This window comes from Eulemur rufifrons, chromosome 6 (assembly GCF_041146395.1).
Source record: "Eulemur rufifrons isolate Redbay chromosome 6, OSU_ERuf_1, whole genome shotgun sequence".
Lineage (NCBI taxonomy): Eukaryota > Metazoa > Chordata > Mammalia > Primates > Lemuridae > Eulemur > Eulemur rufifrons.
In genome coordinates this window covers 102705213-102727629 of record NC_090988.1, presented here as the reverse complement: position 1 = coordinate 102727629, position 22417 = coordinate 102705213, and the positions used below count along the sequence as shown (strand labels likewise).

General features: G+C 68.2%; 1 protein-coding gene across 1 annotated transcript; it reads left to right on the top strand.

Annotated features, from left to right (window-relative positions):
* The first annotated feature begins 13241 nt into the window (after nucleotides 1-13241).
* Nucleotides 13242-20429, top strand: TH (tyrosine hydroxylase). The gene is made up of 13 exons (XM_069470402.1): nucleotides 13242-13331; nucleotides 14906-15127; nucleotides 16095-16269; nucleotides 16478-16566; nucleotides 16713-16780; nucleotides 17196-17246; nucleotides 17639-17784; nucleotides 17888-18023; nucleotides 18215-18284; nucleotides 18709-18765; nucleotides 18978-19073; nucleotides 19321-19454; nucleotides 20270-20429. Exons 1-13 carry the CDS (start codon nucleotides 13242-13244, stop codon nucleotides 20427-20429), a joined length of 1494 nt encoding a protein of 497 aa, XP_069326503.1.
* The last annotated feature ends 1988 nt before the right edge of the window (nucleotides 20430-22417 follow it).

Genomic DNA, 22417 nt, shown 5'->3' with positions numbered 1-22417 from the left:
GGAGTCTCTGTGGCCTGAAGCTGGGCCCCTGCCGGGCGCTACTCATTGCCCCGCCCTGCCCCGAGCGGCCCCCGGCTCCTCCACTGCTGCTCCCGCCCGCCCTGCCGTGCCCGCCTGCCCCTCGGCCACCCTTGGAGTCTGTCTGTCCCCCGCCAGCCCCCCCCACCCCGGCTGCACCTGTCCTCCAGGGCAGCGCGAGTGGGCCTCCCTGGCTGGGCTTCCTCTGTCTCCCAGTCCCGCCCAGAGCCTCAGCCTGGCTCCCGGTGGAGCTCGGTGTCACCTGTCAGAGTGACGCAGACCAGGGCCACCGCCAGGGAGAGGCGGGGGAGCAGAGCGGCTCCTGGGTGCCCGCAGGCGAGGCTGGGACGCGTCCTGCGGAGAGAACACCGTGTGCCCTCAGCAGCAGGACAGCCTGGGGCCGGGCGCCTGCCATGAGCCATCACTGTCCCTGTCGCCCACGATTCCCACCACAGCCCGCAGGGTTGGTGTCAGGACACCCGCCACATGGGGGGACATTGAGGCCCACGGGGAGTGGCCAGACGAGGCCCTGCACCTGGCCTTCCTACACGGCAGCCTCCCCAGGGCTGCGGGCCGGCAAGGGTCAGGGCAGCCCCTCGGGCCTCAGGGCTGCCACAGCCCCGAAAGGCAGAGCCACCAGGCACCGTCAGACCCCACGCCAGCACGGGGACAACGGTTGACCCCGTGGACGGGGCTGTGGCCACCACCCCCCGGCACCAGGGATGGCAGAGGGGCCACCTGCCTGCACCACCGGCCCTCACGCGCCCCCCCTACAGAGTCACCTCTGCTCAGAGACACCAGGCTCTGCCTTTTGGGGTCCCCAAGGCTACTCCCCTAAAGCCCCAGTGTTGGGGTGCCCCCAGGCCTCTGCTCCCTCTGGGAGGGGCTGACCCTTCCTGGATCCGAGAGCTCTTCCCAGAGGGACGGGCACCCAGCCCCACGAGAGCAGGCTGGGCACTTGCCGCGCTGTCCCTGTCACGGATGTGCACACCGCCGGCCTGGGGACAGCTGCTCAGGGGGTCAGGCCCAGCCTGGAGGGGGTGGCCCAGCTTCACCCCGAGAAATCACATCACACCCAGCCAGGGCCCCCATGGCGCATCCCACGTGCCAGCTGGCGGGGACAGGGGAGCACCAGCGTCTGTGGAGTGGCCGCCGCCGGCTCCGTCAAACCTGAACACCTCTGGGCCCCCATGTCCCACCTCGAGAATAAGGACCCAGCCCCGGGTGTGCACCTCAGTTCCACTTCGCCCCCTCCCACCCCAGACATGCCACCACCTGGAATTCGGGGTCCCCCACCTGTGGAGGCGTGCAGACGGGCACCGGTGTGTCCAGGGGCCCCCACACGTTCCGTGTGCTCGCCGCAGGGCACCGGGTGACCGCTGTGTCTTCCTCACGCATTTCTGTGCCGCTGACGTTTTCCTGATGGGCACAAATTACTTCATGCTCATGAAAACACTGCGGTTCTTCAATATCAGACATGAAGCCACAGGCTTCCCACCCACCTGACTCCAGAGGTCACCCCGGGCCTGGTGACAAAGGCAGTAGGCAGAGGGGACTTGGGGAAAGTCAAGCTCCCTCCCCCGCTCAGATCTCAGCCCCGGGACACGCTCTGTTCCACCGGGCCTTCCAGGTGGCCTGGTCCCCCTCTGCAGGGGGTGTCTCTGGGGCCCATGTCCCTGCAATTAGTCCCAGTGCGTGTGACAAGGCAGCAGGGCCTGGCTGACGGTGCACAGATAAGACAAGATGACGCTCTGCCCTGAGGCTGAGCACGCGGCTGTCTTCCTGGACGCGGGACCAGGGTGGTGATCAGACGGCAGCATCGCCCTAACCTCCTTCTCGAGGGCCCTGGGAGGCGGCAGCAGCACCCGCTGGGCCCGGCCCTTCCTCCTCCTCCTCTTCAGAGGTGGACTGGACGCAGAGACACGTCAGGGAGGGCTGCGGCCGCGCGGAAGGCGCCCCTGGGTCTGCCCTGCAGTCGCCATTGGCCACAGGACGGGAAGGTGCTCGGGGCAGCCGGCCATATTCACCCCGGGCTGCTGTTTCCTCCAGTTTTGTTCACTTTGCTTTATAATGGAAGATAACACGTCTTAATGAAAACTCGATAAATGTTCCCGGGCCTCTAATGGAGAAGAAATGAATAAATGCACAGAAGCTGAGCTCCACCGACCAGCAGCGGAAGCAGCGCCTTGTGCCTGTCCCCAGCCCGGGGCCCTAATCAGATCAGGGGCAGCTGGAGCGCGGGGAGGGGCCGCCCTGCCCTTCCAGCTCCCAGCAGAGCAGGTCATCCGTGCCCCGCGCTGTCCCCGCTGCCCCTGAGAGGAGGGCAGGGAGGACCTGGGCCCGTGAGCTGGGGACGTCTCAGCAAGCAGCCGTGGCCTCCCCGGCTCCAGGGACCCCCTCTGCTGCCCGTGAGCAGGGGCTCGGGCACAGTGGGGCTGGGGTGGCCCTGGCCCTGCAGACCCCAGGGGGACAGTTCTCTGGGCTCCCCAGGTGCTACCTGCCCAGCTCGGCACCCTCGGGCTCCGTGGCCGGGTGAGGGGGTGAGCCAGCTGCTGCCCCACACGCTGGGTGGGCTTCCTGTCTGGGGCCCGCCCGGCCTCCTGGGGAGGGGCTGCCTGCTCTGCCGGTGGCCCAGAGACCCCGGCACGGAAGGTGACAGTCCTGCGGCGGCCCGGACAGAGCCAGCCTTCTCACGTCCCAGCCTGGCACCACGGATGGCCGCCTCCCTGGGAAGGCGGGGCACGAGGTCCCGCCCGGCCCGTCGGGGGCTGCGCCTGGCGTATCTCAGCACTTGCAGCCCTGACAGCTCCCTCTGCCTTTCGTGACCCCCGACCCTTTGATAAACATCAAAACCCCAGCGTCCTCGAGGGAGGTCATGCCCCCTGACCCCCACCACAGTGACACTCACTGAAGTGTTCGCCCCAATCCAGAAGATTCTGTGCAGCCCACCCGCCTGCAGTTTGTAAAAAGAGAAACAAGGGACCGTTGTCGGTTGTCATTATCGAAATGCAAAACTGCATTGTCACGAGGAACGTCCCCAGTGTGCGCGGAGGGGGCGCACGCTCCTCCTGCGGGGGGCGTTGCTCTGTTTGGGTGGGCTCTCCAGCAAGTCCCAGACTGCCGCGCCCCGAGGTCTCATCAAAGCCAAACCTTCTCCGTGACAGCAGACCCCATAAACACACGGGGGACCGGCCGGGGCCGGGAGAAGAAACTTCTCACAAAAAAGGACACATGTCCAGGACAGAGCAAGGTCTCTTGCATCTCACTGCAGAAAACGCACACCCACAGGGGACAAGGCGAGGAGGGGAAGGGCCACCTGAGCTCAGGCGTGGAAACCGCCAGGCAGCAAGCAGAGGACGGCGCCCTGGGGCCTGGGACAAGCAGGCTAGAGCATCGGTCAGATTCTGCCTTCACACGCCTCATGTCTGACAGTGTCACGTGTTGGCAGGCGTCCTGGCCCACGCTGCAATCAATCCCAGCACTGGGGAGGCAGAGGCGGGGATCACTTGAGGCCAGGATTTGAAACCAGCCTGGACAACATAGCAAGACCCCATCTCTACAGAAAATAGAAAAATTAGCCAGGCATGGCAGTGCACACCAGTAGTCCCAGCTACGCGGGAGGCTGAGGCAGGAGGATCGCTTGAACCCAGGAGTTTGAGGTTACTGTGAGCTGTGATGACGCCACGGCACTCTAGCCTGGGCGACAGAGTGAGACCCTGTCTGTAAAAAGAAATTAGTAATAAAAATACAGGCGTGGAGGAATTGGACCCCTCGTGCACTGCTGGTGCAGCCACTGTGGAAAACCGCCGTATACTCCTCCAAAGAGCAAAACAGAACCCCCAGTGACCCTGCAGTCCTACTCTGGGTTTGTCCCCAGAGAATGGAAGCGGGGGCTGGAGACATCTGCACCCCGTGTTCACAGCACGTCCACGGGCAAAGGTGGACGCAGAACAAAGCATGCTCCGTCTGCAACGGAATAGTCCTCAGCCCTGACAGGAGGGGACCCCGACACCTGCCAGGGCGCGGGCACACTTGGGGACGCTGTGCCCAGTGGGACACGCAGGGCAGACACTGCGATGCCTCTTACATGGGGGCCTCGGAGTCGTCAGCGTCACAGAGACGGAACGGGGGGCTCTGGGGCTGGGAGGGGACAGGGAGTGAGTGCTCCAAGGGGACAGAGTGTCTGTTGGGAAGATGGAAGGTTCCGGGGACGGAGGGTGGTGACGGCACACACAGCGAATGTGCTTCGTGCCGCTGGACGTGCACCGGTGACGGTTAAGGGGCGGCAGCGGAAACAGTAACCACAGAGGAAACAGTAACCACAGAGGAAACAGTAATCATTTTAAACTCCAGTGATGAAAAGCAGTCGGGATGGAGGGGTGGACGGGAGGGGGTGGGGGCCGCCCCTGTCTGGCCCTGGGTCCGCGCTGCAGACGCCGCGTGCTGCGCTCACTGGAAGCGAAGTTCACCAGGGCTTGGCCACGGGGAGGGGACGTGGGCCTGGTGGCATCGGCTCGTGGGTCCCAGCTGCGCTTTGTTCACTCACCTCACAGACCCGCAGGCCCCGCCAGGTGCTGGTGGACAAAGGGGCCGGTTCCGCTTCCGCGGAGGGTCCCTCCAGGAGGCGTCAGGAGTGGACTGGCCTCCCCTCGCTGTGTGGGGCAAGGCAGGGCGTCCACAGGGAGGTCCCCTGTCTGGACACCCAGTGGCCTCGGGGAGGGTGACAACGGGGACTGGGGAGGATCCTGACCCAGGCCTCTGCCCTGTGCTGGGGGACCCCGGCCTGGGCAGCCTCGTGATCTTCCTGGCTCCAGGGTCAGCTCCACAGGGCCCGGCCCCTCAGCCCTGCCCTGTGCGACCTGCCCGCAGCCCTCCCTCCTGCCTGCTGCCCGGTGGCCCTGCTAGACCACCCGGCCTGGGGAAGGGCGTCCCTGGCCTGGCGTCACTCATGTGTGGGACGAGGAAGTAGCTGACGCCACTGTCGCTGCAGTGCAGAGCCAGGGGCATCTCCCACTCGGCCCCAACCCCCCACGACGCGCGGCTGCGCCTGCCTGCTCTGTCTGCCGGGTCCCCTCGCTGCCCAGCCTCGCGTGAGGGTCCCGGCAGCCTTGGTGACAGTGCTTCCTCCATCCCGGGGGGCTGGTGTGGCCTGGCCTGGCCTCCCACCCACTCTGGCATCTGGGCACTTCCCCCTCAGCCCCAGAAGCAGCCTTACAGGGAGGACAAAGACCCAGAGGAGCCCGGAAGGTCCCAGCCTGGAAATGTGGGGGACTTTTAGGGATTTGGAATCTGGTCCCAGAAAGCTGGGGGTTGGGGAAAGCCCCGGGGGCGCAGAGTCGCCCGTCTCTCTCCATTCTGCGCCCCCACGCCCCGTCCAGCTGCGCCGACCCGGCCGCCCCAGGCCACGCTGGGGTGGGGGCGGGGCGCGTGTGCTGGGCCCCCCAGGGTCTCCCTGGCGCTGCTGGCCCGTCAGAGCCTCGCAGCATTTCCCAAAGGGCACCCAGGAAACGCTCGCTCGTGGGGACTAGGGGGTGGGCTGGCGGGACCCCCGTGTGGACCGAGGCCCGGGCGTCTCCCTCCGGCCCGGGCGGGAATGGCCGGCAGCTGGAGGGAAGCGGCTTAGCCGGGACGAGTTTATTAAAAACAAGCTCCGGATCAAAGCGCCGGCTCAGGTGCGGGGAGTTCACGCAGGGCCGCGGCAGTCGCAATAAGCCCTGTCTAAATATCACGCGGCCGCCGGCGCAGCAGCTGGAAATGTCAGCGGCGCGGGGGCTGCTGCAGCCCCGGATTAGCTGAAGGCACCTGAAGCGCTGGAGCCCTCCCCGGCCCCCTGCCGCTCGCTGCCCCTACCCCTGCGGGCGCCTGGGGAGGACGAGGCTGGTGCCCCGCGAGCAGGGTGGGGCGGCGCTGGCCGGGGGCCAGACCAGCAGCGCCCAGTAGGGGAGAAAGCTGCCTGCAGGGAGGGGGCCCCTGCTTTGTGCGGGGGTGTGACAGTGTTAATTTGAGGAAGTCGGGCCATGAGGACCCGCTCTGGAGCAAGGTGGTCCCAGCGGCTGCCATGGAGAGGCGTCCCCTGCACCCCCAACCCCCCGTGCCTCAGTTCTTCCCCGCAGGCTCCGCGCCAGGGCTGGCCCCTGCTCCGGGCTTCCCGAGCCCAAGGGAGCCGGGCGTCCCCAGGAGCACAGATGGGGCAATGGGGACGTTTATGGGCTGAGGTGACACTTGTAGCCCCACTGAGCGCCCTGGAGAATAATGCGCTGCAGTGGGGACAGTGTCCCCCACCAGGGTGGGGACCGCTGCTGCTGTCCCAGAAGTGAAAGAAAGGGGCCGTGGGCTGCTCACCCCTCCCTGGCCCAGGAGAGGCGGCAGGTGCAGGAGAGAATAGGATTCGGGGGCCCTTCAGTTCCTGGAAGCCCCCAAATCTGAGCCCAGCTGCCCTCCTGGTGGACGGCCAGCCAAGAGTGCCAGGGCCACTGCGGGCCATGGCCATGGCCATGGGCCTGGGCGGAGCCGAGGGACTCTACTGGTGGCCAAGACAGGGCCCAGGGTGGCGTGGGGGCACCTGCCCCTCCATTGTTCCCTTAACTCCAGCACGGCGCGCCAGCCCTCCCACCAGGGCCTCCGAGGCCTCCCCCGCTGGCCCTGTACGTCAGAGCTGCGCCTCCTCCCTCTCGGCCCTCGGGAGTGGGGACACGGAGACCTCCACCCTCTCCCGGGGGCTGCGTGAGGACACGTGCTCCCCACCGCCTGCTGTCCTCCCGTCCCTCCCGCAGGGACCAGCCTCCTGGGAACACAGCTGCCTGCCTGGGTCCCACGGGGTCTAGCCGCTGTCGTCACACCCATGTTGAGCAGAGCAAGACTGTCCCCTCCTGTGTCTTGGCTACTGTGTCTCTGCTAATGCAGCCCAGGGCCATGCAGTCCCCAGGGAGGGGGGCAGGAGGGCACCAGGAGCTGGTGGTGTTCCCGCGTCCACACCTGTGGATGGCGAGGGAGTCGCAACACAGGCAAGATGGGGACAAGCAGCCCACACCGCCACGAGCTCTGGGTGTAGACGCGCTCAGCTCAGAGCGGTGGGACCACGTCTCCGCCCAGCCACATGGCAGGCGACTGGGACCCAAGCCTGTGGCACCGCAGAGGGCAGGGGCTGCGGTCCTGCAATTAGATGTCGTTGCTGTCAAAGCACAGCTGCCGTCTCCGCGAGTGACTAACGAGAACTGAATGTCGCTCTTATTGCTTTTCACCCGGCTAATTTGTCACAGACTGTCAAGAGCTGGGGACAGGGGGCAGCGCGTGGGGGCCCGAGGTCTGACTGAATCACTGGTGCGGGGGCGCGGCCAGGGGGCCTGGAGGGGACCACAGGAAGCCAAGGACCCTTGCAGGATCCCAGGGCTTCCGGGGCCCTGGCCATGGAGGGACACGGGAGCCGGCGGTCACCCTATGCGTCACATATCCATGGCCAGTCAGGCCTTCTAAGTCCCAGCTGTATATGCACACGCAGGCATGGAAACACGCATGCACGGGCATGTAAGCATGAACACACACATGCATGTGTGTGAACATAAAACACATTCATGAATACTTGCATGAGCAGCACAGGTGTGCATACAGACACCTTCACATGCACACAAGCATGCTTGCTCAGCTCACATACATGCACACATGTGAAGCATGCACGTGTGCATACAGACACCTTGCCCTGCGTGCACGCACTCCCACATCTGCACAAGCATGCACACGCACATGCGTGTACATCCGAGTGCACTCACCCACACACACACCGAGTAAAACTGCAGGCAGAGACCGGGAGTGCGCGTTCTGAGCTTGGCTGCACACACAACTAGGGGTGCTCTTGCCAATGTTAGTGTGTCCACACACACTCCTGCATCCTCGAGTTCCGGTGTGGGCTTCCAGGTGACGCGTGTGAGCCAGGTACCGTGCAGCCGTTCCACCCCCAGCCTGGGCCTGAGCCCACGGGTGCTTCCGGAGCCCGGGGAGCAGTCAGGGACGCCGGAGGAGGTGGCGGTGCCCCGCGGGCCCAGAGGGGCGCATCACCTGCCCCTGTGCTCCTCCTCCCAGGTGAATACTTGGCTGCCGGGCTGTGGTGGCTTCTCGCTGGCCAGGACTGTCCACACTTGGCTCTGCAACCTGCCCCCTCCGTCCCCTTGCCCTCCCCTCCCCCCCAGCACCCACCCAGCTGCCCTGCCTTCCTGACTTGGACCCCTGGGCCCTCTGGCCACTGGGTCCCTGCACCTGGAAAGACCCCTTGACCCAGTCCCCTTGGCCTTTGGGAATCCCTCGCACACGTGAGGCTCAAGGCTGCCTCTCTGAGGATGCCTGGGAGCGGAGGGAACGTCTCCGGGTGGGCGCTGGGCCCTCTGGGGCTGTGGTGAGCTTCTCCAGAGACCCACTGTGTGGATGGCAAAACTGAGTCCAGGCCCAGGGGCTGAGCCCGGACCCTCCTCCCAGCCCGTGGAACAGTGGTCTCAGCACCGAGGCGGGACCCCCTCCAGGATGAGGCGGCCAGGCTGGAAGGGCGCTCAGGGAGGGCGAGGGGGCTGCCTGGAGGAGGAGGGGTGGCCCCGGGGAGGGAGTGAGGAGGCCACCAGACAGGGGAGGGCCAGAGAGGCCAGACGCAGGGGCCGCCCCTCCCCTCACTGCTGGGCCTGACTGCCAAACGCCGGATTAGCCCTAAGTGCGGCCCATCGATCCCCCGCAGGCGCTGAGGCCCCGCTGTCGATATTCCCGGCCTGCCCTGCTGCCCGCTCCATCCGATGGCCTTGTTAGGGCTAATTGCCCTGACATTTGGGTCTGACAGGGACTGGCGGCTTCTGTCGTGTGTCAGGGCGTCTTGGCTCTCCCAGCTCGGAGGCGGGCCGGGTGCACCCTTAGACTGCCGGGAAAGGCAGCCCAGGCAGGGCCGCTGACTCCTGCTCCGGGTGGCGGGAGGGGAGGGATGCAGGCCTCACTGTCCCCTGCCTCCTTGGGACAACGGGGGCCCAGGGACAGCCCAGGCCAGCACGACATCCCAAGTGGCCCCCGAATCCTCAGAGAGGGCCCCAGCAGATGTGTGTGTCGGCCCGTGACGCCTGGGTTCCCAGGGGACTGCGCAGAGAGCCATGGCGGGCCTGGTGCAGGTGGTGGCGGCGTGTGTGTGTGTGTGTGTGTGTGTGTGTGTGGCATGTGCACGTGTGTGCTGTGTGCATGGCACGGATGTGTGCATGTGCCCAGGCGCTCGTAAGAGGACACAAATGCCGACTGACGAGGCCCGCCCTGCTCAAGCGATTGGAGGCGACCTCTGACCCGGGTTTCTGGGGGGCACGATTTCCCACCGTGGAGGCCCAGAGCGAGGGGGTCCCCGCTGGGGTCAGGGTCCCTGCGTGGGTGGGAGGATGGCGCCACACGAGCGTGGGGGCCACGGATATGGGGGGTCGTGGTGTTTGCGGCCAGGACTCGGCAGGCAGGGGATGGGTCCCCCAAGCCCCCAGCCCGCCACAGTCAGGGCCCTGCAGGGCACGGGATGGAATCCCTCGGGGCCTGGGTTTGGGGAGCATGCAGCAGGCAGGCTCCTGCGGGCGGAGCAGCCTGGCGGCAGAGAGCGGGCACCTGTGCCAGGCCACGGCACACTGTCATTATGGGTCATTAAGCCGGGGCACTGGGAGAGGATGTTGGGGGACCGCGGGAGGGAGCCGGCACAGCGCCCCTAATTGCCTCCATGGCAGGCGTGCGCAATTATTCCGGGTGACGTGAGAGGAGGGGCATTGTGGGGGTGTGGGCAGGGGGAGCAGAGAGCCCCTGCAGGAAGGTGAGGGCTGGCCGAACCCCCCTGCCTGACCCCCCCAAGTGAGGGAACAATGAGGGCCGCCCAGAGGTCCCCACCGCCCTGCTCAGCGGCCTCGTCTCTGGTCTTCTTGCCTTTGCCCCCCGCCCCTCCTCCTAAGCCACCCCCAACCCTCCCTATGGGCTCAGCCCAGTCCCTCTCCTTCCTGGGGGTCCCCACTGGGCATGACCTTGGCCTCCAGAGAAGCCCCTCCCAGCCCTGCCCTCCCCGCCGGGGTCCCTGCCTCCGATGACGGGGTGCTGGCAGCCCCAGCCTGTCGGATTCCTCCCCTCGGCCTGGGGTCTGGCCCCCCACCCCTGGGGGGGACACCACTGGGTCTTTGAAAGACCAACGCCTTGGAAGTTGGGAAACTGGGCTGGGACCCGCATGACCCAGAGAAGCCTCAGGCTGGCGCCTCCGTCCTGCCCCCGCACGGGGGTCCCCAAGCGGCTCCCTGAAGGTGGCGGCTACAGGCACCCCCTGAGGACCCCGGCCCTGGGCACTGCAGAGGCCAGGGGTCGGCCGCGTGTTCCTCCCAGGCCTGTTCCCAGGGTGGAGGAGGGACTAGTCCTAGGACGAGCACGGCTGACCATTGTGGGGGTCTCTGGAGAGGGACAGAGGCGGGGGGAGGTAGGACCCTGGGCCAGGGCACCGCAGGAGCCTGGAGTCTAGGCTGGGGAGGAGGTGTTGGGCCGGGAGGAGAATGCTGGCCAGGGGTGGACTTCAGGGGCCTCCACGGGTCCCCTCACCACCTGGGGTGGGGCAGGGGGCATGGCAGGGCCAGGGCTCCAGTCGGGGATCACTTCTGTGCCCACAGGAGGCCTCAAACCCGGCCCCAGCGTAGCCGCCCGTCCTGAGCAGCCGGTGTGGGGAAGGCCGCCGGGCGCTGGCGCCTTGCGGGGCTCAGGGCTGCGCTTGCTCCGAGGGGGTCCAGAGGCCTCCCTGGCCTCAGCGCCTGGGGAAGAATCTAGAACGCTTAGCTCCCCATGCAGCTTCCATGCAAGTGCAACCACCCTGGGTAGGAAAGTGAATTAAAAAACAATATTTGTATCGGTGGAAGACATTTGCTGAAAGGTTAAATCCACATCCGGCGGTGCGGGCCGCCATGCCCTGCTTGGTATTTGTCAGACGTGTCACCGCTCCTGGCCTGCGCCACCTGAGCACGCAGGCATGCGGGGCGGGGCGGGGCCGAGGGGTCCCCAGCAGCTTGCCCTGGAGGAGCGAGGGCGGCCTCTGCGGACGGATGGACGGACGGGGCGGGGAGGGGGCAACGCAGGGGAGGGGTGGGGGGGTGGCCTGGCTGCCAGGCGTGGGGGCGGGGATTGGGGCTCGGGCTCAGCTGCGGCAGAGGCTTCTGGGCACAGCTTGAGAACACGGTGGCCAAGCCAGGCCTGCACACGGGGGCCCTGGGCAAGTCCTCTCGAGGCCACACCCCAGGCCCACTCCTGAGGGACGCAGGGTCTAGGAGGTGAGGCAGGGCCTGTGCCGGGCACTGGGAGGCTGCCGTGGCCAAGCCAGGGGGTCCCCACCCCTGGGAGGCACCAGAGGAGCAGACGACAGAGCAGAGTAGAGGAGGTGCCCCAATACCATGGCGAGAAGGAGCAGGCATTGCAGTGAATGGTGACTGAGCTGGGTTTTGTGGGATGCACAGGAGCTCACCAGGATGAGAGGGTGGGTGAGGAATGACATTCCAGACTGGAGCCCAGTCCTGGGGCAGGAGCGGGAGCGCAGGGGGTGGGCCGTGGTGGGACAGGCCCGGGCCTTTCCTTTGCTCTGCCTGAGCACTCAAGCTGCTTCCAGAAGGCAGTGGGGAGCCGCTGAGGGTTGTGGAACAAGGGAATGACTTAGGGCAGGTCCCAGGGGCCTTGTTGGAGGGAGTCGGGGGGAGGCAGGTCCAACAGCTCTCGGGAGCAGAGAGGACGGTCCCTGGAGGCTGAGACACCCAGGGGGTGGTCTGAGGTCACACAGTGACAAGCTGGGGTGAACCTGTCCAGGGTGAGGGGAGAGTCCAGGGCTTCTGGCTCTGCCACGTCCAGCATGTCCCTTGGGCACCCATCACCAGGAAGCCCAACTCCGGGGGCTGCCCCGACTCCAGGAGGGGACAATGGGTGGCAGGCGTTTGGTGGTGGCGGGTCCCTTCCCTCCCCTCGCACCACCATTTTCAGAGTGGGCTCTGGCCTGAGGCTGTCCCTGCTGATCCTGCACACCCAGGGGACATGGGGCTGCCCCTTCCGGAGTCCCCTTCCCCAGAGGGGCCCAAAAGGCCCCCGTGCCACCTGCACACCTGTGGCCAGAGCCATTGCCAGCAAGAGGGACGTGGCCCCAGGGAGGTGGGTTAGAGCGAGAGTAGGTGGGACTCACACCCGCTACTGGGGGGTCCCCTCCCGTCCCTCAGTGATCTCCTGGGGGGCAGACCCCAGAGTGAAGCCCTGGACCCCCAGCTGGAAGGAAGACTCATCAGAGACGTCACGTCCAGGGTGGGGCTGCTGGGAAAAGGGGGCGCCCTGTGCTCGGGCTGAGCTGGGGGCAGGGGTGGGGGACAGAGGGACAGGCCGCCGGCAGACCCAGAGCTCGGGAGACACTCTCGGCGGGGGATGTCCTGGAGGGAGTCCCCAGGGTGCCATGGGAGAACCGGTCACCCCAGAGTGCCACCGTCCAGGGCCCAGCTGGAGAAGAGAGGATGGAGGAGTCCGGGCCTGGGCCGAGCCGGTGGGAGCCGCCCCCGGCTGCCCTGGAGGGGCTGTAATGGGGGCAGCGGGGGCCACGCAGCAGCAAGTGGGACTCTCCTGAGAGACTGCCCCTTCCTCGGGCCTCCCGGGTCCTCCACACTGGAGGGATGGGCCCTTCTGGAACATTCCAGGTCCCACTGGTCACGCCTGGGGATCTGGCACAGGGGCCACAGGTGCAGGGCTGCGTGGGGTTGGCACTGCTGCTCCCTGCGTCTGAGGAAGCGCCTCTCGGGACCCTGCGCGGGGATTCGGTGGAGGGAAGAGGCTGCGCTTCCCTCCGGGGGCTCTTGGGGCCACCAAGGTCCTATGCCCGTGGGGTGCCCGGGACAGCCCCTCCCCGCCTGCCCCTCGTGGGGCTGAGGGGCCTTGCCGCCCCCAGCGCCTGCAGTGCGCAGCCAGCCCGTCCCCACCGAGCGAGGGAGGGAGATTCAGAGGCGCGGCTGGGCCGACCCTGCTGGGTGCCTGTGACGGTGGCTGCAATTAGATTTAATAGGATGGAGCCCTTTCTCCCGCGTCTCCTGCCTCTCCCCCGCCCCCGCCTCCCTCCGGCGCTGCAGCAGGGAGGGACGTGAGGAGGTGGAGGTGGGGGACCCGGGGGGGCTTTGACGTCAGCCCAGCCTATAAGAGGCCACCGGGCCGAGGGCCGTGGAGAGGAGCCTGGACCTCCACGCGGCATGATGCCCACCCCCAGCGCTGCCCCGCCGCAGGCCAAGGGCTTCCGAAGGGCCGTCTCTGAGCTGGACGCCAAGCAGGCGGAGGCCATCATGGTAAGAGCACACGGTGCCTGAGGGCCAGAGTGGACCAGAAGCCCAGGCTGGCCATGCGGCCGCCCCCACCCCACTGGCTGGCAGGGTCGGGTGTGGAGTCCCGGGCTGGCGGGCCCCCCTGTGCCTGGGTGTTCGTGTCCCCATGGGTGTGTCCTGCCGGACTGAGTGTGGGGACGGTGCCTGTCCCTGCAGCACCCCTCTTGTGCCAGCCCCTCTTGGGGGGTGTGGGTCTCTGTGTCTCCCGTTTCCTTTGGAACCTTAGGGACAGAGTCTGGGAGGGGGGCCTGGGGGGCAAGAGTGTCCCTGTGTGGGCCCCTCCTCCCGCCGCCCCCCCCGCCTGCTTTCTGCCCAGCTGCCCTGCGTGGTGAGGGGCCCCGACCCCCCCCGTGGTGGGGTCCTGGGCACATAGGGACGGGAGCGCAGGCCCCGCCGTGCCAGCCGGTGTCCGGGCTCTGGGGCGGTTCCGCCCACTCCCTTTCCTTCCCCCTTCACTTCTTCGCCATGAGGTCTGTGCCCCTGCGGGCCACTGAGCCAGCGCCTCTGCCCGCCTGGACACTGGGGGCGTCTCAGCCATCCTCTCGGGTCGGCTGCGGATGGCTTTGTTCTTAGCCCTGCAGTGCGAGTTACAGAGACACCATTCTCGGAGCGGGACGCAGCACCCTCGCACCCACCAGCCACCCCCGACGTGCCCTCCCCAGGGGGCCGGGGCCCTGCCTTGCCGGTTCTCCCGGGCCTGGGTCTGCAGCCTTGGCTGTGCCCACACCGCCCACCCCCGAGGCGATGGGGGCTCCGGGTGTCTGCCACACCCCTTCCATGTTCCAAGACCCTGGAGCCCAAGGACAGCTGAGCTTGTTCCCTCTTGCCAAGGGACCCAGAACATTCTCAGAAGTTCTGCTTTAAGCCACAAGCCACAAGCACCCGCCAAGTGCTGCCTCAGTCCAGCCTGGGTGGGGTCTGGGTGTTGGGGTGTCAGATGTGCAGACCCCAGGGGCTGTCAGGGAGGCAGCCAGGCGGAGGGGGCCGCAGGCAGGGCTGCGAGGGGCAGGGCCCTCTGCTTGGTGGGGGTGGGCTCGGGGGTGGACGAGGCGCCGAGCAGGGAGCCCCCCGTGTCCAGACGGAGGTGTGAGGCAGGCCCTGGCTGAGGAGGGGCCCGGAGGTTGTCCGGTGGGCCCCGGGCGGTGGGCAGCTCCTGCCTGAGCCTTCCGCCCCCCGCCACCCCTGGCAGCAGGCGTCTGCCCGTCGCGGTCCACCCCCGGGGGCTGGGGCAGGACAGCAGGTCTCCAGTCACCCTCTCTCTGTCGTAATCCAGTTAGGGCCAGGCCTGGGGACAGGTGACACAGCGTCTCTGTGCTGAGGGAGCGGGAAGGCACCCTCCCGCTCCCATCCCACCCCCACCACTGCAGCTTCCAGCATCTTCCATCAGGACGGACTGGGTGTGCCAGGCCGCAGACGGAGGCCTCCGGCAGGCACACAGTAGGCGCTCAGTCCTGCCTGCTGCGAGCCACCAGAGCAGCCCGCCCTGGGGCCACGAGGGGGTCCGTGGGGTCTCAGTGGGTGCGCCCCTGTCCCCACAGTCCCCTCGGTTTGTCGGGCGGCGGCAGAGCCTCATCGAGGACGCCCGCAAGGAGAGGGAGGCGGCGGTGGCTGCGGCGGCCGCGGCGGCCTCCTCAGAGCCCGGGGACCCCCTGGAGGCCGTGGTGTTTGAGGAGAAGGCGGGGAAGGCTGTGCTGAATTTGCTCTTCTCCCTGGGGGGCGCCAAGCCCCCGGCGCTGTCCCAGGCCTTGAAGGTGTTTGAGGTGAGGGCTCACGGCGGGTGGGCACACACGTGTGCATCCGTGGGTGTGCGTGCGGGGGCGTGCGTGGGGGGCTGCCTCGGGAGTGAGTCCCTGTCCCCCCTAAAGCAGAAGTGTGGCTGCCTGGGCCACCGGGGGCCGGCGGGAAGAGGTCTCAGGAGCCCCCGGGGCCCTGGTGCACCCCGTGTTCTCGGGAGCTCCCCGAGCACAAGCCTCAGGGCTGAGGCCACCAAGCCCCACCGCGCCACACGGCTCCCCCCCACCCAGCTCCCCGTGAGCACCCGCACAGGGTGGGTTGTGGCTCCCAGCAGGGCATCCCAGGAATTGGGGGGCAGGGCTGAATGCCCCCCACCTGCCAGCAGCCAACGTGGCAGCTGCTTGTATTAGCTGCTCCCGCCACACTCCTGGAAGAAACTCCCAAATGACATTAGAGCCAGACTCCCCGAGAGCTCCCAGGGCTGGCTTCGTGGCCTGAGGGCCGTTGCGACCGATGGCCCTGGTTGCTGGGTGACAGGAGGTGGCAGGGAAGAGGACCCTTTCTGCCAGCCCCTGGGTGCTCAGGGCGCCCTCCGCGGGGGCTGGGGCCTCGTGTCCACGGCAGGGTGGGGTCCGGGGCCCACGCACCTGACCTGGGAGTGGCCGTTAGGCCCAGGTGGGACCAGCAGGGGTGGGGGGACCTTTGACCAGTGGCTGGAGCCAGACGCTGGGCGCAGCCTCAGGACGCGGACGGCCCTGCCCAGACAGTGCGGGAAGGGTCAGGAAGTGACAGTTCCGGGTTAGATGTATTAGACAAACCCCGCTGGCCACAGACAAACCCCGTCCAGGCGGCGGCGTCCGACCCCAGCCTGGAGGGTCCGTGTGCCGCTGTGGAGGGCAGGGTGGGGCCCCACGAGCCCGGAGCGGCCCCTCCTTGCCATCCCCGCCTGGCCTCTCTCTCCTGCTCTCCCTCTCCCTGCTTTTGTCCCTGAAGACATTTGAAGCCAAGATCCACCACCTGGAGACCCGGCGCCCCCAGAGGCCCCGGGCCGGGGGTCCCCAGCTGGAGTACTTCGTGCGCTTCGAGCTGCCCCGCAGGGACCTGGCCGCCCTGCTCAGTGCTGTGCGCCAGGTGTCCGAGGACGTGCGCAGCGCCAGGGAGGACAAGGGTGAGCCGGTTCTCTCTCCTGCAACCGGATGGCCTTGAGACGTGGGGTGCGGAGGCCCCCCGGGCGGGGCCCTAACATGGGCCCCCTCCGGGACCCACCCCCGTCACAGCCCAGCTGCGGCTGCCGAGTCCTGGGGGCTGCTTGCACGTGACGCCGCCCCCACAGCCCCACACTCACTCGGGACCTCTTCCCTCTGTCCTCTGTGAAGTCCCCTGGTTCCCAAGAAAAGCGTCCGAGCTGGACAAGTGTCACCACCTGGTCACCAAGTTTGATCCTGACCTGGACTTGGACCACCCGGTGAGCCTCCTCCCCCAGTCGTGTCCCCTGACCCTGGGCCTGGCCTGGACGGGAGGTCTGTCTGCCGCAGGACCCCATGGCCTGGCGTCTGGGCTGGCGGGCGGGCGGGGCAGCCTCCCGACCAGCTCGTGTCCCTCCGTCCTCAGGGCTTCTCGGACCAGGCGTACCGCCAGCGCAGGAAGCTCATTGCCGACATCGCCTTCCAGTACAAGCAGTAAGGGCCTCCCCACCGGCAGGCGGGGTCCACGGCCTCGCACCAGGCTTGAGGGCAGAGAAAGGACAAAGGGAGGGGTCATCTCTGTCACCAGCATCGTCACCTCCCCGTCACCACGGCCACTGACCTGGGGTTCGGCCTCCTGCCGCGCAGCTCTGCCCCGGGTCCCCCATGTGCTAATGTGGCTGTCCCTTCTGGAGCTCTGGGGAGGGTCCCCAAATCCTGGCTGAGGAAACCGAGGCACAGAGAGGTTAAGCAACCGCCGGCTCAGGGCACAGCTGGCCCCACGGGCCGTGGGCAGAGTGCAGCCTCCTGTTTGCACCCCCAAGGCCTCGCTGCACACGGCTGGCGTGGGTCCCTCGCCCCTGCCCTGCCTGCTCCCCGGGGGAGCTACTGACCGCCAACCCCTCCACAGTGGCAGCCCAATTCCCTGTGTGGAGTACACCGCTGAGGAGACTGCCACCTGGTGAGACCCTGGTGTCACCACAGAGCCCCCTAGAACGCCCGTGTGCAAGGGCCGCCTCCAGGGACATGGTGCAGCAGGAGAGACCAAGGCCAGCAGGAGGAGGGACTTCCCCAGGCCCAGAATGTTGTGTTGGGAGCGTGAGGCTGCCCAGCCCGTCGGGTCATCCCCAGGAGCTGAGGGACGGCCCCACAGCCCCCAGGCCCCCGGAATCCCCAAAGCCACCAGCAAAAGCCCCTCCCAGTGGCCAGGGTCTTCAGGGGGAGCGAGAGGCCTTCCCGTGGGTGGCGCAGGCAGACGGCGCCTGTGGGGTGTGGAGCGCAGGACCCACAGGAGGGGCTGCTGGGCCGGCGCTGGGGGAGCCCCGGGCAGGCCCTGAGCCCCTCGGCCTGCAGGAAGGAGGTCTACACCACGCTGAAGGGGCTGTACGCCACGCACGCCTGCCGGGAGTACCTGCAGGCCTTCCAGCTGCTGGAGCGCTTCAGCGGCTACCGCGAGGACAGCATCCCCCAGCTGGAGGACGTCTCTCGCTTCCTCAAGGGTGCGGCGCTGCACGGAGGGTCCCAGGGGAGGGGGGCTGGGGGCTGTCACCGTGAGCCCTGGCCCGGCTTGGGTGCCAGCCTGACCGATGTGGCCCCTTGCAGAGCGGACGGGCTTCCAGCTGCGGCCCGTGGCCGGCCTGCTGTCTGCCCGCGACTTCCTGGCCAGCCTGGCCTTCCGCGTGTTCCAGTGCACCCAGTACATCCGCCACGCCTCCTCGCCCATGCACTCCCCCGAGCCGTGAGTGCGCCCCGCGGCGGTCTCCGCCCCCCCCCCCCCCCCCCCCCCCCGCGAGGCGGCCAGGATGCCCCTTCACAAACGAGGTCACAGAGGCCGGGAGGGGCCCTGGTCTCCGAGGGACGGCGGAGGGAGGGTGCGGGGCAGGTCCCGAGACCCCAGCCCCACCTCCCTTCTGCCCGCGCCCCCCACAGGGACTGCTGCCACGAGCTGCTGGGGCACGTGCCCATGCTGGCCGACCGCACCTTCGCCCAGTTCTCCCAGGTGCGCGGTGGCCTGGGGCTGGGGGCCGGGGGTCGCCGGGGGTCCCGGGCAGGGGCTGGGGCTCCACGTGCCGGTGGGGCTGCCTGCTCCCGGGCCCACCACGGGGATTCGGTGTCCCCACGGTGGATAGTGCCCTCGTGGGTCTAGGAGGCTTCAAGGCGAGGCGCCCTGCAGCAAGGGGTGGGCGGCCCCGCGGACGCTCCAGGGCGCAGGCGCAGACCCGTCCCGAGAGCCCGGGCCCAGCAGAGGGATCCCACGGCCTGTCCTGCCACCTGCCGGCTCCTCGGAGCAGCGGGCCGTGGGCCCTCGGTGGCCAGGGAGGGTCTCAGCATCCCTGCAGTGTCCGAGAGGGCCCGGAGGGACTGCTGACACCTCAGGCGCTGTGCCAGGGCTGTCTCCCCGCTTCAGCCTCACCCCTCCACAGGACATTGGCCTCGCCTCCTTGGGGGCCTCAGACGAGGAAATTGAGAAGCTGTCCACGGTGGGTTGCTTCCCGGCGGGGCCCTGGGGGTGGGGCTTCCAGATTCAGGCCACGCCCTCCCGTCTGTCCCCTGGAGGTCCCCACTTCTGTCCAGGCAGTGCGGCCCTCCCCTGTCCAGCCCACCAGCCCGTGCAGGTGGTGTCCGGCCACCGTGCCTGGGGCTGCGGGTGGCATCTGTCTCTGGACTGACGCAGCCTGGCTGTCCCCGGCAGCTGTACTGGTTCACCGTGGAGTTCGGTCTCTGCAAGCAGAACGGGGAGCTGAAGGCCTACGGCGCCGGGCTGCTGTCCTCCTACGGGGAGCTCCTGGTGAGAACGCCCCGCCGCGGCCCCCCGCAGGGGAGACCTTGCTGGGCCCCTAGGACTCAGGCCCCCTTTGGAGAAAGCCGGTCTCTGCCCAGTCCCCAGCCCACTCTGTCCCCAGGCCTCGGGAGGACCGGCAGGGGGAGGAAGGGGCGGGAGAATCCATGTCCAGAGCCCACCATGGAGTCAGGCCGCAGCGCTCGGTCCCCTTGGGGCCATGGGGTGCCCGGTGACCCCTGTGGCCTCCTGCCAGCACTCCCTGTCTGAGGAGCCCGAGATCCGGGCCTTCGACCCGGAGGCTGCCGCGGTGCAGCCCTACCAAGACCAGACCTACCAGCCGGTCTACTTCGTGTCCGAGAGTTTCAGCGACGCCAAGGACAAGCTCAGGTAGGTGGGGCTCCCTGGCAAGACCCCCACCGCGCCCCAACCTGGACAAGCCAGGCCTTCGTCCCAGCTGCCCGCAGGGCCTGTGAACCCGCGTCACAGGTGAGGACGCTGAGCCTCCGTCACAGCAGCCCTCTCGGCAGGAACACCCTCCCTGAGGACTGCAGGCAGGCGGGGAGGGGACACGGGGGCTGGGGGCTGCTGGGTGGCTGGGCCCGGCCAGCCTTCTAGGACTTGGCAGGGCCCTCTGAGCAGGCGGGGCCTGGGGCCGGGAGGGCGGTGGGGCCGGTAGGGCCGGGGAGGGGGGATGTGGCGGGACTGGGGTGGGGGCGCAGGGGCGGGGTGAGTTCCCAGGGCTGGGGGCTGGGGGTGCCGTGACCGAGGTGTCCCAGAGAGGGGAGCGGAGCCCGACAGGCTCGTCCTCCTGCGAGGACTTACCGTTTCCCTCCAGCCTCCGGTTGTGCGATGGGGAAACTGAGGCCAGGGGCTGTGTCCAGTGTGGAGAGGAGGGGAGGGCTGGGGGCTCGCCAGGGCACATGCTCAAGGAAGGCTTCCTGGAGGAGCGGCCGGGCTGAGGTGCGGGAAGGTGGGGCGCCCAGCGAGGCCCCCTTGGTGAAGCTGCCCGGCCCTGGAGGAGCCCCGGCGTTGGCCTTGTCCAGGCGGTCGGAAGGACGGGCTCTGGGGCCCAGGCGGCTCAGAAGAGACCTGGGAGCTGAGCCCGCCGTGATGTAGGGACCAGCCCCACAGCCCAGGTGCCAGCCCCACTCTGTCTCCTCCGGGCCCCCGGGTGGCTGAGGCTGCCCCGTCTCCCTCCCCAGGAGCTACGCCTCGAGAATCCAGCGCCCCTTCTCGGTGAAGTTCGACCCCTACACGCAGGCCGTCGATGTGCTGGACAGCCCCCGCGCCGTCCTGCGCTCCCTGGAGGGCGTCCAGGACGAGCTGCACACCCTCGCCCACGCGCTCAGCGCCATCAGCTAGGTGCAGAGGCGCGACCCGAGGGCCCCAGGGGGCCCGCCAGGGGTCTCCCGGCCCCTTCCCTAAACTCCTCCGGCTCCTGCGCGTCCCAAAGCTCAGGCCCACGCAAGGAGCTGGGTCTCGGGCACCCTGGGGCCTGCCTGGCCACCAGGGCCCCCACACCCTCCCTGCCGCCCCTGCTTCTCAGCGCTGTCGGCTGGTGTGTGCACCTGATGTCCTTGTCCTGCTGCTGTGGCCTGCGCTGCCGCCACCCCCACCCCGACGCTGTCTACCGCCCCACTCGCCCTCTCAATAAAGAAGGAACAGTCTCTGCCCACCCGCCTGACCGAGTCTGCGCCATAGACAGGACTTGCGCCCCCAGCCTGGCTCTCGGGCCAGCCTTGCCCCTCCTCCCTGGAACACGGCCCCCTCCACCCGCCCGGGAAGGAAGTGGGAGCACAGCCGTGCTGACTGGGGGGTGGTCCCCACGCCCCGGGTCCCAGCCTCAGAGCAGGCAGAGGAGTGGGGGTTCACAGCTGCTCTGAGCCCCCACCCCACCCAGAGTAGGACCTGGGCCTCTGAGGGCTCCCCAAAATGTGAGCTGAGGAGAGGAGTCCAGCCAAGCGGGTTCCTAGAACTCTCCAGGGCCCTGTCTCCCCAGCAAGGCAGGGGGCTAGATACAGGCTCTGTAAGATGCCCCCGGCTCACCTGCGGGGCCTGGAGATCATGCTCCAGCTGGACCCCCAGCCCTGCAGGGCTGGCCGGACACCCCCCCCCCGCCCACCATCCCACCCCACCTTGGCCCCTGGAGAGAGCGGCCTCAGGGCTTCCTGTGAGGACCTCCCCTTGCTCCCTGCAGGGTGAGGGGGTGCCAGCCGGTCTGCAAGGCCCTGCTCACGGCCTGCAGCCGCCCCTACCTTGCCCTACCAGGACCCTTGGCTTGGCCACCCAGCAAACTCCTACACATCCATCAAGGCCCTCCTGGCAGGGCCCTCTCCCATCAGCTCTCCTCGCTGCCTTCCCTGTGCCCGGCCCCAGTGTCCACATCCATTCAGCCCACAGGGCTGCACTGGCGACTTTTCTTCAGGGCTGTGAGCCCCACGAGGCGCCTGGGGAAGGGCTGACGGCCTCCTTTCCCCTGGCCCTGCCAGCCCTGGGCTCTGCCCTCCACCTGGGTCCTCCCCGTCCAGCCTCCCTCCCTGCACGCCCCTCTCAAGGTGGCACCATGTCTTCCCCAGAGCCCCGGAGCTCTGTGGTGTCCTGGGGTGGCCACGGTGTGTACGTAGCGTGGCAGGAAGGGCCCCCACAGACAGCTGGCACCCGCCCTCCGCAGAGCCCTGCACGGGGTGGGAGGAGCCTGAGGCTTGGAGTGTGGATGGGGCAGCCCCCGAGGGGCCCCAGGCCGAGTGCCGGGCAGAGGGTCCCGCTGGCAGGCTGGGAGGAGGGGGCAGGGCCTGGGCAGGGGCGGCAGGGACAGGGGGGCAGGGCACAGGATGCCCCCAACCCATCCTACCCCTTGGTCTCAGGTGACCTCAGGGGCGTCTCTACAAGGTGCTACAAGGCAGGTGGAGGTGCAGGCAGGGCAGGCTTAGCGTCCACGCACGCCCGATGGCTGGGCTGGGCCTCTGGGTGCCTGTCCTGGGGGACTGGGAGGGCCAGGGGGTGAGCTCAGGTGACATCCAAGGCAGGTGATGGGTGGCGGGGCATGGCTGGGAGCGGGGAGATGAGCCCAGCCCCTGGAAGAGGGTGGGGGCCGAGAGGACACCCGGGCGGGACCCGGCAGTGCGAAGGGTCCTGCTGCCCCCCCACTGGGCATGCGGGTCGTGCGGCCTGTCCTGGGCTCTGCCCCCGGGGGAGCTGAGGTCACCACTGGGGCTGCTGTCCTGGGCGTGGTGGGGCCGTGGCAGTGAGCGGGGAGGACACGTCCCCTCACCACCCATGGGGCACGGGGGCAGGCCAGGCCGAGGGTGCAGGGACGGGCACGAGGACATCCCAGCCCCTGCAGCCGCAGG